The sequence below is a fragment of the Camelus ferus genome, chromosome 7 (assembly GCF_009834535.1).
Source record: "Camelus ferus isolate YT-003-E chromosome 7, BCGSAC_Cfer_1.0, whole genome shotgun sequence".
Lineage (NCBI taxonomy): Eukaryota > Metazoa > Chordata > Mammalia > Artiodactyla > Camelidae > Camelus > Camelus ferus.
Window position 1 is genome coordinate 73,436,888 of NC_045702.1, and position 16,114 is coordinate 73,453,001.

Sequence of the window (16,114 nt, forward strand, 5' to 3'; positions counted from 1 at the left end):
ATTTTGAGTTCCGCGACTAAGAAAGAAACCAATCATCTGAGAACATTTTCTTTGGCAGGCCAGCCATTTTAAACTTCCTGCTTCATCAGCCTCACCCTCCTTGACTTGCACCTTGAAATCCCATAACTGGGAATCAGGTCATTATGAGATCAGTTCTCTTGCGGACACCAAGCTCATGAGTCACACCAAATCTGACCCATAGGCCAGAGGGCAGTGACCCTAAAACTGTCTGTCCTCATTATGGGCTAAAATGAACGGCCATATAGGAAACAATGTAATCTTGCAGGCAATGTGGCAAAGAAAATGTGTGCTTGGCTCTCAAAAGAAATGAATCATCTTCTTTTTTGTGGGGAATCTTCCTTGGTTAAATTAAAAGTCTTCTCACAAGCATGATCTCATTCTCACAGTAGCTCTGAAAAAGAGGAAATGGAGGAAATATTTAATTCCCATTTTCTAAAAGAATAAATTGAGAGATGGAGAGATCAAGTGACTCTTTTCCAATCCACCCTCTTAAGTAGGTCAGCAGGGTTAAATCTAGAGCCAGTTTTCCTAACGACATCCCTTTCTGTGCTCATGAGCCCAGTCTGGCTCAGGACTTGGCATGGCACCATCAGAAGGCATATACCAGGTGGCTCATATTTTTATTTCACAACATGTAAATGACATTCATACAGCACAGTCTATAAATATCCTACCCAATCAATTCTATTTGAGCAAGCAAACATTTGCTTACATCTCCATTTTGAACAATTTTGGCATGACACAGTGTCTAGGCATCAATATATTTTTTAAATGAGCAGTGGAGTTGTGTCAAGTTGTTAGATAGTTTTATCCTGTGATAACTGACCGCTCGTTTTTTACATTCAGAAGTCTTCTGAGTAGCTCCATAAAGATGTTGCTGCAGGGTCCTTTATCACTTGCTTGCTTGATGACTTGAAAAATTGCTCTGAGTGAAAAATATACATAAATTTTAGAAGTCACTCTTACTAAGAACCACAAATAGTTCTCATTCTGTGTTTAAATAGTAAGACCACATTAAAACTCAAAAATAGATAACATTAATCACTATAATGCAAATAACTACTCTTTAGACCTGGCAGGGAAGCGTGAGAGCTTTGAGCATTACCCTTAGTTCTGTTTCCCTATGAATTTCTGGCGTAGCAGAGGGAAGAATAAAGCATGCTTGGGGGCTGGGGAGTTTAACTGTGATTAAAGTTAGGGAGAGCCTTAGAGGAAAATGGCATTTGTTACTTTCCTGCCTTTTACTTTCCCACTCAGAAACTCATACTCATCCCTAATTACGACTGTTGTGGGAATATCTTGGTGGGACTGTCCTGATTTTATAGACGGATATAACCAAGGACAGATAATAATTACTGAAATAGCAATTATCCTTTGCATAACAATTTACAGCTTACAAAGCCCCTTTCACCTGTATGATCTCATTTGTTATTTCCCATAGAACGCTGTTATTATTGTTCCTCATTACTTCTGAATAATCTGAGTCCCAGAGGATTTAAGTTAGTTTTGAAAGTCACACAGCTCGTAAGTGAAAGAACTGGAAATGAGACCAGAGACTTTTGGCTCTTTATTCCATGTAGTGTCTACTATACCATGCAGCCTCCCAAACCTACAGGAAACACTGGGCCAAGAATGGAAGTGGACAGAAAAATAGTCAATGCATTTAAAAACAAGACAGTAACCAAATAGGAAAACTGGGGAAATGAGAGATACTGAAGAGAAAAGCAAATGGCTAATAAACACATACAAAGATGCTCACCCTCACTACCAACCTGGGAAATGCAAATTAAAACTATGATCACACCCATTAGATTATCGAAAATTAAAAGTCTGAGAATGCAAAGCATTGTGTCAGATGGGGAGCAATGAAAATTTTGATATACTACCAAGGGGAGTGTAAAATGGTATGACCTATTTTGAAAGCCACTTGCCATTATCTAGCAAAGTTGAAGATGTATGTGGCCTGAGCCCCATAGTTCTATGCCAAGGTACGCACCTCACAAAAACTCTACTATATGGGCGCAGGGGCCGTGGGAAAAGATTTATTTAATAGCCAAAAATTCACAAGAACCCAAGAATCCATTAACGGAAAAATGGATAAATATTAATAATGATGTTGTCATCCAATAGATACTTATATTGCAATGAAAATTAATGAACCAGCGGTAAATGTATCAATCAAAAGAGATAAATATCACAAATACATTTTGAGAGGTATTACAGAAGATTAATATAATGTACCGTTTATAAAAGTTTTAAAATATGCAGAAACATATTTGGGGGAAATTATTTAGGGATTAAATATTATGTAGGAGTATTGTTTAATGGGTATGTAGATATGCTGTAAAAATATAAAGTACATGTGAGTAACATACCTCAAATGCGGGACAATGATTGCCTTTGGAAAGGACAGTAAGGCAAGTGGGGCAAGTGGAAAGGGTGCTACTCAGGGGAGCTTCAACTAATACGAGCAATTTTCTAATCATTAAGCTGGATGGTAGTACACAAGTATTTAATCCTTTGTACCTTTCAATGTGTAAAATATATTTAATAATTTTAAAAATAGAAGAGGCAGGAGAAGGAGAAAAAGTTTGTCTGAATCAGATATTTCTCTGGGACTCTGGAATAACCAGAACCAGTAAAAAAAATAATGCCAAAGCATCCCCAAGAGCCCCAGTCTTTTGAGAAATCATAGTGGCAGAGAAAGGATGCCCATTCTAACTGAGTCCTGAGCCATGGTCCAGGTCCCAGTCATTCCACCGGCATCCTCCATGATAGACATAATTGAAGAATGACTTCCATCCAAACAACACATGGTGTGTGACATTTTCCAGAATCAGACCTAAGCTGGATCACTAAAAATGTTATTTTGGTTTTGTGTGTGTGTTTTGTTTTCTCTTTGTTTTTGCTTTTCTGTCTCTATATCTTTAGCACTTTGAAGCCGTTCTCAAGCATTTAAGAAGTGTTGGTCAAGTCTAGGTAGTTGAGGGTATTTGACTCAGGAATGTTTTACTCAGAGAATTATCTATTTTTAAAGTGCATTTAGTGGAGAAATCACTTTATATCAGACAACTAATAAAAGCCAGAAAAGTATTTAACACTGAAAGATCAACTCTGTTTTTCATTTTTGATATTTGCCATTTTGATGGGGAATGATGTCTCAGAATGAAATCCCTAGCCGTTTACACTCCCATTTCAGAATTATCCTGATAAACTGATGTCTGTTGAGTTATTCATTTGACAATCTGTGAAAACATGTCTTTTCTTCCCTCATATAATTCTCAGCATAGTCAGACAAAACATCAGTTTGCAAGTTCAAATTCTCAAATATTATGGGTTTTGAGGATAAAAATATCAATCCATGATAGAGCAGTTCTCCAAAAATAAAATTGTTTTTCATATATAATTGAATTTTTAAAACAATTATCTCAAACAAACATGTTTTGCTGCACTTTAAGGAGGAAATACTACTTTTCTGAATATATTTTATAATGAATAATTTGTTTTCAGGGCATTTGGAATATCATAAAGTTAACTTCTAACCAGTGGACTTCTGTAACTTTGATTAAATTCATTGGGGAGAAAGGACAAAAGATCTACAGAAATATCAGTTTATTTAAGATCAGAGGATGAGTCTATGGCAGCTTCCTGTTTGAAAGCCAGGATCGCAAATCACCTCCATCCTATTTTAGCAACAATAATATTAATAATCATCGACATTTATTGAGCACTCACCACATGTCAGGCACTGTGCCAAGCCCTTTTCCTGCATTATTTCATTTCATCCTCACAACAACTTTACAAATGAGAAACTCTGACTCAAAACAGTTAAGTCACTTGCCCAATATCATAGATCTGCTTAGTAATAGAGCCAGGATATAGACCCAGATCCCTGATCCCAAAACCTGTGCCCTTGACCTTTACTTGTGTATACATAGAGCCTTTGCGATTACACCTTGCTATGCAGAGAGAAAACAAATGGGTAAAATGCTTTTCTCTTTAATAAAGAAGGAAAAAGACAATTGACTCAGACAAGTGATACCAAAAAACCCAAATCCTGGGCTATGTTTTTCATCCAACACTTATGAGCACCACTTCTCAATAGTTTGAAAATTCTATTAACCAAATTGCACTGAAGATGGAAATGAAGATATAAATTTTTATAAACTTTTATAAGGTATAAATTCTTACAAACTTTTCTTTCTGAGCCTTTCTTTCTGAATATGAAGTTGTTTCTGAACATCAAGAATAACCAAATAGCACTTTTTTCAGCGTTTGATTATTATATTTGTTTGCAGATCTGTTGTATCCTGGAGTCACCTACAGGGAATTTAAGTATTATTCTAATGGATTCTCACTGCCTACTGAGAAACAGAGCACCTCTTTCACTAGTCTTATAGATAGTTTCATTTCCCTATGTCAACGCTAATTGAACTTACCTCATGTTGTCAATCTTTTTCTTTGTTTCCCTTGCAGGTGATGTCATTGTCTATATTAATGAAGTTTGTGTCCTTGGACACACTCATGCTGATGTAGTCAAACTTTTCCAGTCTGTTCCTATTGGTCAGAGTGTCAACCTGGTGTTGTGTCGTGGCTACCCTTTGCCCTTTGACCCTGAAGATCCTGCCAACAGCATGGTGCCACCCCTTGCAATAATGGAGAGGCCACCTCCAGTGATGGTCAATGGAAGACATAACTATGAAACATATTTGGAATACATTTCTCGGACCTCACAGTCGGTTCCAGATATAACAGATCGGCCGCCTCATTCTTTGCACTCAATGCCAGCTGATGGTCAGCTAGATGGCACGTATCCACCACCTGTCCATGACGACAATGTATCTATGGCTTCATCTGGGGCCACCCAAGCTGAACTTATGACCTTAACCATTGTGAAAGGTGCCCAGGGCTTTGGCTTCACCATTGCCGATAGTCCTACAGGACAGAGGGTGAAACAAATACTTGACATTCAGGGATGCCCTGGCCTGTGTGAAGGCGACCTCATTGTTGAGATCAACCAGCAGAATGTACAGAACCTGAGCCATACGGAAGTCGTGGATATACTTAAGGACTGTCCCATTGGAAGCGAGACTTCTTTGATTATCCATCGAGGAGGTAAGATAAACACTGGCTCAGCAATCATTATGCAGGTAAAGTAGTAGGATCTTTACAGTAATATTGAAAAATTGGAAGTTTCTCTGGAGTTGAATGAAATCATACTTAAAAAAAAAAAGGTAAAAGAGTAAGAAAAACACGAGTCCAGGAAGCTCTGCTTTTTCATCTTTTTTTTTTTTAAAGGGGAGGAGATAATTAGGTTTATTTATTGACTTATTTTTTAAGTGGAGGTACTGGGGACTGAACGCAGGACCTTGTGCGTGTTAGGAAGGCACTCTACCACTGAGCTATCCCCTCCCCCCTGGAAGCTCTGCTTTTTAATTTTGAGAATGCGTCTTTTCCTTTTCTATTAAACATGATAAAAATAGTGCTTTCAGTCTTACAAATATATACTGCTGTGATCTGAGAGGGTAAAGATTGAATCCCCAAGAATAAGTGGGCTATATTCCAAAAGTTCACTAATGTATCAATTGTGGAGGCCTCAAACTGGTTTCCATTGATTTAATTAAGAGACTTGATTTTTCCCACGGAAGGAATACTCCGATTGTTCTTAGGATTGCAGGCTAGAGGGTGGAAGCTGGTTCAAGTCCTTCCAAGTTCAAGTCCAGTCTTGGTAATCCCCATAAGGACCAAAGGAAGCTGTGTCACTGTAGAAAAACCTTTTCAGAGTTGTGAATAGGGTTCCTCAGGACACTTCTTCTGTTACTGTAGGGTCTGCTCTGGCAGCAAGTAGCGAGTAGTGCCTTCTGTGACCTGGGAAGAAAGTTATGGGACAGGATTAGTTGGGAAGTTCTGGGCTGAATGTTCCAGTGAAGTATGGAAATGGGAGCAGTGAGGACTTGCGGGCAGAGCTCTGAGCCCTGGAGTTTTCTTCAAGCAAGTGGGGCTCAGCAGAAGGCTCTGTCTTCATCCCTCTGCTACTCTGCTCTTGATTATCAGTGAAGTAGGGGGAGAAAGGAGGGAATAGGCACAGATAGAGAGGACACTTGAGAACAGAGTATGAAAGAAAGGGCTCGGGCTAAGTGGTGGTTTTCTACCAGCCAAATTTGGGACTTAGGACACTTAAAGTCCGCGAGCCTCACACGTCACACGCATATTGGGATGAGAATACTGCCTGACCGGATGGCAGTGTTCTTAGTCTATTGGGCCACAATAGGTGCTCATTAAATGTCTACTGAATCTAAATTAGCACAAAAGCTCCAGTGGGGATGGGTCAGAAGGAGCAGTGCTGTGAGGAACTCATGCGTGAAGAGCACACTTGTGGCAAACATATGTGATTGTCTATTCAAAGCACTAAAAACAGCATGAAAGGCCTGTCAGTTTGAAATGCAAATGAAAGCAGCTGAAGCTGAAAGATGCACCTTTTATCATTTATTTGGCCCTCTCTGCAGGTATTTCCCCTTCAAGGAAGTATTTTGCATTATTTTATTGATTCCTTGTGTGGAAATGGACACCAAACACTAGGCAGGTGTGAGCAACACTATACAAAGTGCTATGATCCTATAGTAAAAAAGTAAATTACAGTGACAGCAGAAGTCTTAAATGTGACCTTAAAGCCTTATTACAAAATAGCAATTGAATCTTGATAACTAAATATTGACAGTGAATTTTAATTTCTCCCATTGCTTAAGATTAAAACAAATATTCTTAATTAAATAGTCATACCTTCATAATATGCAATCAAAAATCAAATTTTGCTAACAGGTTCTTGATATTAAAAGGCATAACTGAAAATCACTGTGCAGTTTCCACTGTATGATTCATAGAAACAAGTTTGGACACGTTTTATATATAATACCTTTTTTAAAGGCATAATATAGCAAAAAAAATTGAAATCATTTATTCATATATATAGTCACATATATAAAATATGTATTTATGTTATTGGCATTTGTACCTTTTCTGAAAATATTTCTGTGTGCCTGTTGTCAGCATGACTACCCTACTCTTGCTGGTTCTTTCCCTCTACACTCTGCCACCCCTGTTTAATCCTCAAGTATTCAGAGTTGTTGTTTTTTTTAATTGAAGTATAGTTGATTTACAACATTGTGGTAGTTTCAGACGTACAGCATAGTGGTTCAGTATTTTTACAGACAGATACAGAAATCGAGTACTCAAAGTTTTGTTTGCATTTTGTTTGTGGGGATGAGGAATTTGTTTGTATTTTGTGGCTAGTGGAGAATTGCAGAATATAGTACCCTCTGATGCTGGAAGTACTTCTAGTCAGAAACCTCTTGTGTTTCCCTAGCAGTCCCACAATTTGCACTTGTCTCTCTGAAATTAATAGGAATTAACATCATGTTTTTGTGATGAAATTCCCTTTGACTGTCTTACTAGAGGCTACTAAGAGCTGATGGCCTCATTCAGATAAGCATAGATCTTCAAGTGCAGATTCATACTTCTGGGTCTTTGTATCAGGATGGTGGTTGTTTGTTTTTAATTATTTGCTAGGACTTTTTGTATTTATAAAGTAATAACGTACATGGTTTGATTTTTTCAAATAGTTTCAGAAGGCATATAATTAAAGTAATTCTGTCTCCTGTCCCAGGCTTTCAGGCATTTTCCCAGAGGCAAACATATTTTTGTGAACACGTACTTCCAGAAATTTAGTAGCCTTAACTAGTTTAGCATAAATGGAATGATATTATACATACACGTCTTGCTCTGAATAGCTTGGTTAATAGGGTGTATTTTATTTTTTAACACACATCATTGTACTATAATTTACATACCATAAAATTCACTACTTATAAGTATAGACTTCAGTAAGTTTTGCTAAAATGATGTAGTTGTGCAACAATCACCATAATCCTTAGAACATCCATCATCTCAAACTCCCTCAGCCCCCAGATGATCACTAATATACTTTCTGGATAGTTTTGCCTTTCTAGAAATTTTTTTGTAAGTGGAATTATACAGTATGTAGTCTTTTACTTAACATAATGCTGTTGAGATATACCCACGTTGGTGCGTGTCTGAGTAGCTTGTTTCTTCTTATTGCTGAGTAATATTCTGCCATTTTAAAAATCCATTCACCAGTGGATGGACATCTGAGTTGTTTTCAGGTGTTGGCATTTATGAATAATGTTGCTGTGAATATTTGGATGTAACTGTATGTGCAGGCATTTTCATTTTTCTTGAGTAGATACTAGAAGTAGAGTGGCACGGCTGGCTTATGTGACAAGTATGTATTTAAATTGTTCAGAAATTGTCAGAATGGTTTCCAAAATGGTTGTACCACTTTACATTCCCACTAGCAATGTATGAGGTTTCCAGTTTCTGCTCATTGTTGCTCGTATTTGGTATAGTCAGGTTTTTTTGATCATGGCCATTTTAGTGCCTGTATTATGATGCCTTTTTGTGATTTTTAACTTATATTTCTCTAATCATTTCCTGTGTTTACCACGTTCTCATGTGTTTGTTAGCATTAATTATCTTCTTTGGTGATGTGCCTGCTCAATATTTTGCTCATTTGTATATTTATCAAGCTGTTTATCTGCTTATTAAGTAGTAAAAGTCCTTTATAGATTTTGATTACAAGTCTTTTGTAAGACAAATGATTTGCAAATATTTTCTCCCAGTCTGTGGCTTGTCTTTTCATTTTCTTAATGCTTCCTTTTGAAGCAGAGAAGTTTTTAATTTTGATGAAGTCCAATTTATTGGTGTTTTCTTATATGGATCATTTTTTTGTGTTAGATCTGAGAAATCTTTGCCTAATCCAAGGTCGCAGAGTTTTTCCTGCATTCTTCTAGAAGTTGTATAGTTTTAGCTCTTACATTTAGACTTATAAACCATTTCAAGATCACTTTTGAGCATAGTATAAGGTAAGGATCTAAGTGCATTTTGTTGTATCTGGATACCCAATTGTTGTAGCACTATTTATCAAAAAAAAAAAAATCCTTTCCTTTTGAATAGCCTTGGCACTTTTGTCAAAAATAAATTTGCATAAATGTGAGGATTTATTTCTATCCTCTATTCTGTTCCATTGACCTATATGTCTATCTCGATGGTTATACCACACTTTCTAGATTAGCTTTATATTAAATCTTAAAATCAGGTAGTGAGTCCTCCAACTTTTTTCAACTTTTTCAAAAGTATTTTAGTTATTCTAGATCCTTTGCATTTTCCATATAAATTTTATGATTGGCTTTTTAATTATTTAAAAAATAAGCCTGCTAAGATTTTGTTGCTGGGTTAAATCTATAGAACAGTTTTTGGTGAATTGCCATACTTGAATTTCTCAATTCATAAATATGTCTCTTGCTTCATTTATTTGAATCTCCTTTAATTTCTCTTAGCACTGGTTTGTAGTTCTCAATGTACAGATCTTGTACTTTTTTGTTAAACTTATTTCTAGCTATTTTAGTCTTCTTGATATTATTGTGAATGGAATTGTTTTCTCAGTGTTATTTTCAGAATATTTGTTGCTAATATATAGAAACCCATTTGACTTTTGGTTTTGATCTTGTGCACTGTAACCCTATTATACTCAGTTCTGGAGGCTTGTTTTTTTTAATTCCAGAAGATTTTCTATATAGATTATTATGTCATCTGGTAGTAAAGTTTTATTTTTTTCTTTCCAACTTGTATGCCTTTGATTCTTTTTCTGTGCCTTATTACACTAGCTAGAAACTCCAGTATGATGTTGAATAGAAATAATTAGAGAGGGGACATCTTTGCCTCATTGCCGATTTTAGTGGGAAAGCATATTAGCCTTTAACCATTAAGTATGAATTTTTTTGGTGTAGGTTTTATATGCCCTTTATCAGATTGAGAAAGTGCCCTTCTATTTTTAAATTGTTGAGAATGTTAATAATCAGTGTCTTGGCTTTCATCAGATGTTTTTTTCTCCAGCTATTGAGATGATCATGTCATTTTTTTTCCTTCATTAATACAGTGTTTTATTTACTTGATTTTTAGAGGTTAAACAGATTGTGCACCCCTGGAATAAACCCCACTTGGTCCTGGTGTATAATTCTTTTTGTATGCTGCTGGATTCTGTTTGCTTGCATTTTGTTGATTTTTGAACCTGTTGGTAGGAGATTTAGAACTATAGAACAGTTAATTTTCTTTTCATGTGATGTCTTTGGCTTTTGTGTGGGGATAATATTGGCTTCTCCTTCTCCTTCTGTTTTCTGAAACAGTTTGTGTAAGGCTGATATTATTTCTTTCTTAAAAATTTGAAAGAATTCACCAGTGAAGCCATGTGGGCTGGGTTTTCAGTCAGAGAATGATTTTTAGTTACTAATTGAATTTATTTTCTTGATTTAGGTCTAGTCCAATGTTCTATATCTTCTTGCATCAGTTTTGGTAATTTATGTATTTCTAGGAAGTTTTACAACTCATCTAAGTTGTCAAATTTGTTAGTGTAAGGTTTTAAACAAAAATTTTAAAAATTCCTTTTTGAGAACCAACTTTTAGATTCATTGTTTTTCTATTTTCTATTTCAGTATTTTCTACTCTGATCTCTCCTCCACATACTTTGTTTGATTCACTTTGCCTTTTCTGTCATCATGAGGTGAAAGCTTAATGATTATAGTTCTCTCTTTACTAAAAGCATTTGAGCCTATAAATTTCACTGTAAGCACTTTGTTAGTTAAATTCCACACATTTTGATATTCTGTATATTCTTTTTATTCAGCTCAAGGTATTTTCTTCTTTCTCTTGTGATTTCTTCTTTGACCCATGGGTTACTTAGAAATGTGTTGTTTATTTTTCAAACATTTGGGATTTCCCAGTTCTTTTCTGTTGATTTCTCATAATTTCTCCTTGAAGGAGAACACGTTTTGTATGATTTCAGTCCTTTTAAATGTGTTGAAACTTGTGTTATGGCCTTGCAGTTTGCTTTTTCTAACTTAATTTATCTTTTGAGGGCTTTATATATAAGTTTAGAAATATAACTCATTATTTTTCATAGCTTATTTAGTCAGATATCCATTAATGGATGTTTTTATTGCTTTCAGTTTTTTTCTATTATTGAAAAGTGGTGTATCTTCGCACGTCAATCTCCGCACAAGAGAGTAAATCTATATTGTAGATTCATTCTTTCTTTCAGCAGATGTCTCTTGAGTGCCTACTATGTACTAGACTTTTTTTTTTTGACACTGGAGGTAAAGTAATAAACACAGCCAACTTTCCCCCATAGATTAGACATTCCACTGAAGGGAGACCAAAAATAAATGCCAACATAAGTATGTCCTTTGTTTATTTGTCACATATTTCCTTATCTCTTTGGAGTTTTATTCTTGAATATTAATTTTATAATGAGTTACTTGACTGAGTTACCTTATTGTTTCTTGTATATATTTCAGTTCATTTCATAGGATATGGGGGCACATAATCGTACCACCTACACATAACGATCATTTTGCCTTCTCCTTTACTATTTGCGTACCTCTGATTTGCCTTATTTAATCCATTTGACTGCTATTTCTTGAACATTGTTGAATAATAGTGAGGATTATAGAAATTCCTATCTTTTTTCTGGCTTAAATGAATATTGTCTTATTTTACACAAACAATACTGGTTTTTATTTGAGATAACTATTTATTATGTTGGGAAGTTCCCTTCAATTCCCTATTTCATTAAGAATCTTTATCAAAAATGGATAATAAATTTTGTCAAAAGCCAAAAAGACATCTATGAAGATAATCATTATTTTCTCCTTTGATTTATTGATTTATTGCATTAAGAGATTGATTAGTATTGAACTGTTCTTTCATTCCTGCAATAAGCTATATTATGCTTATAATGTGCTGCTAGATTCTATTTGTTTATGTATAATTTTGCATCAACATTAGTAAGTGAGATTGGTCCCAAGTTTTCTTTTTTGGATTTTGCTTTGTTTTGTTCTTTACTATTCGATTTTACTGTCAAAGTTATGCTGGTGTCATAATAGCAGTTAATTGCTTTCCTTCTATCTCTGCTCTAAAACAATTTAAGTAACATAGAAGTTACCTATTCCTTGAGGATATAATACACCTTTGAAATTAAGTTCTGGCAGGTTGGGTTTTAGTTTGATTTGGTTTGGTGGCAGGGAGGATACCTTTTTACAGCTTTCTCAGTTTCTTCCATTAATTCCATAGTAATTAATCTTCTTAGAGTTTCTGTCTTGGCTGGACTTGGTTTTTATAATTTATATTATCCTACAAAATTGTTTCCTTTATTCATGTTTTCAAGTGTATTTAAATAGAACTGAATCAAGTATTTTATATTTTTTTTGTCCATTTTCCCCTTGACCTAAGAATATTTCTATTATTCACATTTCTTATTGGTGTTATTTTCTTGATTAGGTTGGCTAATAGTTTTTTTACTTTAATAGTTCGAGGAACATACTAGTTTATTTATAAATAATTTGCTGAATGAACTTCAGCCTAGTATGGAATGAGGAATAATTACAATCATTTCTGCTCAAGGAGGCTGTTATTTGTTGCCTGGAATAAAGCAACCCCAGAATGATTACTATAATCAATCCTTGTCATGTATTGTACTCTTACTTATATTAAAAGGCAACAGAGTTCTCTATTTAATTTGTGAACCTCTCATAAATTATAGTTGATCAGTATTTGAAAATTTTCTTCCTATTTCTAAAAAATGAGATGCCAAGAATCTTCACTAGATCAGAATATTCCCTTCTTTTGCTGACGGTATAATAAGAAATAGCATTGGTAACGCACGTCTTCTCTCTTTTATATTCAGATAGAATTCAGAGTATTTGAGAGGCAGCACAGACTATCCCAGAGCTGTGTTTGAGGACAAAGCATAAAAATTATGGACACAGAGAATTTTGTCTGTGTAGAGAACTCCTGCTTTAAAATTTCAAAAAGCACATTATCAAAAACACTGCATAGCAAGTTTAAACAGCCTAGAGCATATACTAAAAGCAAAGCAATAAGAAGTATTGACATTTTTAATGGTGCTAACTTTTTTCTAAAAAAATTTTCTTCATTTAAAAATAGTTTCAAATTCACATAAACATTTGAGTATAGAACACAGAACATTGTAGACCACTTACCCACATTGCTGTAGCATTTTGCCACATTTGCTTAGTGTGTTTGTGCATCAGTGTGAGTGTGTTTCTGAACCATTTAAGACAAAGTTGCAAACATTGTGCCCCAAATATTTTAGTGTTTCTTTCATGTCACTACTTGTTTGGAGAAGTATGTAAGCAGCTAGTTAGTTAAAGTTATACAAGATACTTTTAAAGAAGCACTTAGAATTTTAAAACTACACCACAGTTACCACCGCAACAGCAAAAGACTTAAGAAGTCTTCAGAAGAGGTTTTAACTAAGAAGACTCACCAATGATAAGGATCTGTTACAGGACTATTTCTCAGAGAGAAAAGCACTGGTTATTTGAAGAGAGCGCTATCCAGAGAGATTAGGTGAAAATCAAAGCGGATATTCCACAATCAATATTATGTAATCCAACTTTCCACTTGATCTCAGCAGAAAAGAGTATCTACGACACTCAGCAAACGAAGTCACAGATCCGCACCGGGAGGTGTGAATGACCTCGGCACACTGACTGCTGTATTAACAAACACGCCCGAGGTCTCAGAGGCTTAGCACAGTAAAAGTCTATTTCTCACTTATTCGATTTCTAATGCATGTGTTCCTGGATGGCAGATGCCCTGGGCAACTCTTCTCCGCACAGTGGCTCATGGAACCAGGCTTCTCTGGGATAGCTCTCCATGCCCTAAGGTCTTGATGTCCCCCACTGGGTCCTGTCTAACCAGCTGGCAGATGAAATGTAAACAAAAGAGTAGAGGATCCTGAAGGAGGCTTCAGGGGCCAGCCCAAGGAGAGGGGTCTGTATCACTTCCTCCCACACTTCGTTGCCCAGAACTCAGTTCTAGACCCCATCCATCAGAGGCTGGGGAATGTTGTATTGCTATGTGCCCAGGGATAAGGGAGTGGTTTGGGGTCACACATATAGTAGATACTCTGCCACTGATATTTCTTACATTCTTTCTGTCCCTCGATCTGCACATCAGGGACGTTGTAACTACTGATTACGTCAAAGTGTGAGATGAAATCTTTCTTGTAACATGGTATTGTAATAGGATTCATTTTAGGCCTTTGGGGTATGCTTAAACAACCAGTATGTGTTTTAAAATTCACAAGATCTCCTCACATTTCCCTTCTCAACCCAACTTTCATGGATAAAGAAACCTAGACTTAGGGTTAAGTAATTGGTCCAAGTTCAACGAATGTGTGTTAGGCTGACGGGGGAACAGTTTACAGTCCCCAAATATAAGAAATATGAATAAATAGCAATGACAAGGTAGTTTATCATAAGTGGAAAACGTCATGGATGTCACAAGACACAAACTAAACAAGGATATTGTTGCACAGATGTCTCTTAGGGTGGGAGAGACAGGATGCTGGGAATACTTGTAGAGTCGTTGCCACACCACTTAGAAGCAGAAAAAAACAAAACTGCAATCTATGTCTTCTGACTGTAATATGAGTGAGTTTTATATTATATCCGTTTCCCCAAATTTTGTGGAAAGTAAGCTTTGATGGCTTTTGCTTGGATATGCAGGAGTTATTCATCCATTTATTCATTCACTTAATAAGTATTTGTTGAGGACCTATTGTGTGCTCAGCACTGGTCTAGGTGCTAGAAATATGTCAGTAATTTAAAACAAAGTCTTTGCTTCAAGAAGCTTAGCTCCTAAGAGAAAATTAGATAAACAAAGAAATACATGCTGGAGATAAGAGTGAAGAAAAACTGAGAAGCACAGTGAAAAAAAGGAGAATGATGGGCAAGGAAGGCAGTTCTCTTTTAGAGAGCGTAGTCAGGGAGAGACATCTGTGTGAGGATCCAAAGAAAGTGAGGGGCAAGCTGTGTGTATATCCAGGAAAGAGCATTCCAGGCAGAGGGAAGGCCCTGAGGCAGGACTGCGCTTGATGTAGACAGGTAACAGCAAGGAAGCTCGTGTGGCTGACACGGAGTGGGGAGGAGGTGGAACGGTAGACAGGGAGAGACAGATTGTTGGGGCTGCAGGGAGGCAGATGATGTAGAGTCTTACGTAGCCATGGGTCACAGGAAGGGCTATAGATTTTGCTTTTGAGTGAAATGGGAAGCCTTTTGGAGTGTTTGAGCAGAGTGACGTGATATACGATTTTAAAAGACTCACTGTGGCTGCCGTGTTGGGAATAAACTGTTGGTCAACAAGGATGGAGGTAGGCAGACAACTGAGTTTGCTTTCACAGCAATCCAACTGAGAGATGAAGGGACTGGAGAAGGATGGTGGGAGTGGAGGCAGTAAGAAATGGATTCTGAATATATTTCAAAGGAAAAGCCGTAGGATTTGCTGATGGATGGGATGCAGGGTATAAGAGAAAGAGAGGAATCACAGGCTGCAAAGTGTTTGACCTCAGCAGCTAGGAGATCAGAGTTGCCATTCACTGACATGATGGATGTGATGGATGAAAATGCTCTTAGGGGGCTGCCAGGGGGTTCAAGAGTCCAGTTTGAGATACCTTTTAGCTTTCCAAGGGGTGATGGCTGGCCTGTGGAGGGTATTTAAAGCTGGAGCCTGAATGAGAACATTCAGGGGAGTGAGCATAAATAAAAAAGAGAAACATTCTGAGGACCGAGGACTGGGACGCTTCAACGTTAGAGTCAAGAAGAGGAAGAGTGAGCAGCAAAGGGCTAAGAAAGCACGACATGCAAGAAAGGAGGAGAAATCATAGAAAGGGGTACTGCTGGTCTTACGAAGGAAAATGTTTCAAGGTGGAAGATGTGGACAGCTGTGTCAAGTGCTGAGTAAGATAAGGCTGAGAAGTTAACGTTCGATTTGGCAACAGGATCAAATATTTTGAGTTAACATGACCATTCAAGTCAGTTGGAAAAAACACTCAAAAAATGTTTTTGATGTGGCTGACTAATCAGAGAAAAGTCAACATCCGTGTTCTGAACATTGGGAAGAAAAGCTTCTTTCATATTTGAACCTGTAAAGAGCATTT

The 16,114-nt window shown here is 36.6% G+C and overlaps 1 protein-coding gene across 5 annotated transcripts in view; it reads left to right on the top strand.

The window, feature by feature from the left end:
- The window catches only part of MAGI2 (membrane associated guanylate kinase, WW and PDZ domain containing 2), a 1,116,223-nt gene that overhangs the window by 905,105 nt on the left and 195,004 nt on the right, over positions 1–16,114 (top strand). For all 5 annotated transcript variants that reach the window (XM_032484131.1, XM_032484132.1, XM_032484133.1 and 2 more), the window contains one exon: positions 4,498–5,136. In XM_032484131.1, the coding sequence (XP_032340022.1) occupies positions 4,498–5,136 (639 nt within the window). The remainder of the gene's footprint in view (positions 1–4,497; positions 5,137–16,114) is intronic.